The sequence below is a fragment of the Octopus bimaculoides genome, chromosome 1, assembly GCF_046866305.1.
Source record: "Octopus bimaculoides isolate indiv1 chromosome 1, ASM4686630v1, whole genome shotgun sequence".
Lineage (NCBI taxonomy): Eukaryota > Metazoa > Mollusca > Cephalopoda > Octopoda > Octopodidae > Octopus > Octopus bimaculoides.
Window position 1 is genome coordinate 154,777,046 of NC_142928.1, and position 2,500 is coordinate 154,779,545.

General features: G+C 38.7%; 1 protein-coding gene across 6 annotated transcripts in view; it reads left to right on the forward strand.

Annotated features, from left to right (window-relative positions):
- The window catches only part of LOC106875834 (hemocyte protein-glutamine gamma-glutamyltransferase), a 79,603-nt gene that overhangs the window by 59,027 nt on the left and 18,076 nt on the right, over positions 1 to 2,500 (forward strand). For all 6 annotated transcript variants that reach the window (XM_089360301.1, XM_089360310.1, XM_014924121.3 and 3 more), the window contains 2 exons: positions 1,554 to 1,772; positions 1,991 to 2,239. In XM_089360301.1, the coding sequence (XP_089216427.1) occupies positions 1,554 to 1,772; positions 1,991 to 2,239 (468 nt within the window). The remainder of the gene's footprint in view (positions 1 to 1,553; positions 1,773 to 1,990; positions 2,240 to 2,500) is intronic.

A 2,500-nucleotide genomic window follows, 5' to 3' on the forward strand; every position in this document is an offset into this window, starting at 1 on the left:
TGCTTAATATGTTTCGTTAAAATTGCTGTTTCTTTTCAGATATCATCAGAGAAAGGTAATTAAAATTCATTAAAATGTCAGATCTATCGGACTTTCAAAGAGGTCAAATTGTTGGTGCTCGTATGGCAGGCGCTAGCGTAACGTAAACAGCCAAAATGTTTCGTGTATCAAGAAGTACTGTCTTGAAAGTAATGACAACCTTTGAGAAAGTGGCAAAAACATCCTCGTCGAAACAAAACTCCGGAAGAAAACTAAAGCTTTCAGATAGGGACCGTCGGACTCTTACGCGAATTGTTAGAAAGGATCACAAAAGTACAACTCCCAAAATTACTGCAGAGCTTAATGACCACCTCGAGAACCCAGTTTCCACAAAATCTGTTCGCCGGGAGCTGCATAAAGCCGGATTTCACGGGAGGGCTACAACCAGAAAACCATTACTTTCAAAAACAAACGTTGGAAAGCATTTAGAATGTAGTAAAAACCTACATGATTGGTTCCTAGAGCAGTGGAAGAATGTTATTTTCTCGGACGAGTCATCCTTTACTTTATTTCCGGCCACCGGCCGAGTATACGTGTGGAGACAGCCATAAGATGCATTTGACCCAGACTGTCTTCTTCCAACTGTTAAACACGGAGGAGGATCTGTGATGATCTGAGGGGGGGGGCTATATCTTGGAAATCCGCCGGCCAAATGGTTTCCCTTCATGGCAGAATTAATAATTAAGACTATTTAAGCATTTCATCTGATCAAATTCATCCCATGGTTGCGGAACTGTTTCCGGAGAGAAACACAATCTTTTAGGCTGATAATGCACCAATTCACACAGCTAAAGCTGTTACTGAATAGCACGAGTGAAGTTGAACATCTAGTGAAGTTGAACGTCTAGTGAAGTTGAACGTCTAGTGAAGTTGAACATCTAGTGAAGTTGAACATCTAGTGAAGTTGAACATCTAGTGAAGTTGAACATCTAGTGAAGTTGAACATCTAGTGAAGTTGAACATCTTATTTGACCACCACAGTCCCCAGATCTCAATATTATTGAACATTTATGGTGCATTTTAGAAAAACAATTAAGGAGTCGATATCATCCACCATCATCACTTCAAGAACTGGAGACTGTTTCAGCTGAAGAATGGACAAAAGTTTCTTTGGAAACAATTCAAACTTTGTATGAATCCATACCTCGTAGAGTTCAAGCTGTAATTACTGCCAAAGGCGGTTCTACCCAATTTTAAAATTAATTTGTTTGAAATTTTAAAGTGTTTCCATTATTTTGTCCAACCCCTGTATATCTGTACATAAATTTACATACACGCATACATACTTATACCACACACACACACACAAACGATTATCTTAATCGAAGGATTAAGAAGACCACTATTGAATATAGAACTCAAAACGTTGACTTCACTCGTTTAAGAATTAGTTTGTGCGTGCGTGTGTGTGTGAGAGAGAGAGTGTGTGTGACATGCGAAATTGTAAGTAAAGCGAATACGAAAAAAACAGAAAAGGAAAATATTTTAAAGTTTAAAATATTATTATTTTTCAGAGATGAGTCCTCAAGAACTCATGGAAAATGGAATGCTGATCGTTACTCACGTCGACTATCACTTGGATGAAACTTTGAGGCTTCATCACACTGACCAATATGATATTGGCCAGAATGGTCAACTGATAGTTCGACGTGGACAACCATTTATGTTGACTATTGAATTTCATGAAGAATACAACGAGGAGAAACATAAGATAAGATTCATCTTCCAAATTGGTTAGTATTTCTGTGATCGATTACCGAATTAAAATTATTTATTTATACGCTGGCAGAATCGTTAGCCCACCGGGAAAAATGCTTAGCGGCATTTCATCCGTCTTTAGGATCTTTGTTCAAATTCCGCCGAGATCGATACTAGCTTTGAAACTAAAATTATTTATTCATTTATCTATCAATTTACAAAACAATAATATGGTTTTCTTTGTTTCCATAAGGTGAACACCCTCTACCATCAAAGAAGTCTGACATCAGATTTGGCCTGACCGACAAATGGTATCCAGAAGAATGGGGAGCAAAATTGGTGTCCAGGAGAGGCAGAATAATTACTGTCTGTGTTCACCCTGCTTGTGATTGTATTGTAGGAGTGTGGGATTTTATGATTAAAACTACAGTAAGCGGTAAAGGAAGCTACATTTTCGACAATTTTGAGCAAATCTACATCCTCTTCAACCCTTGGTGCCAAAGTAAGTTGCTGGAAATAAATAGCAATCTAAGATATGTGATCTATTCGAGTATTTGTTGTTCATAGATGTGTGAGTGAAGACATGCATGCTTGACTTCTCGTGTCCAGAAGTGTACTGTGTATGTGTGTGTGTGTGTGTGTGTGTGTGTGTGTGTGTGTATGTGTGTGTGTGTGTGTGTGTGTGTGTGTGACTGTATGCATGCGAGCGTGAATGCGTGCGTGTGTGCGCGCGTGTGTGTGTACGCCGTCTCATTGAATTATT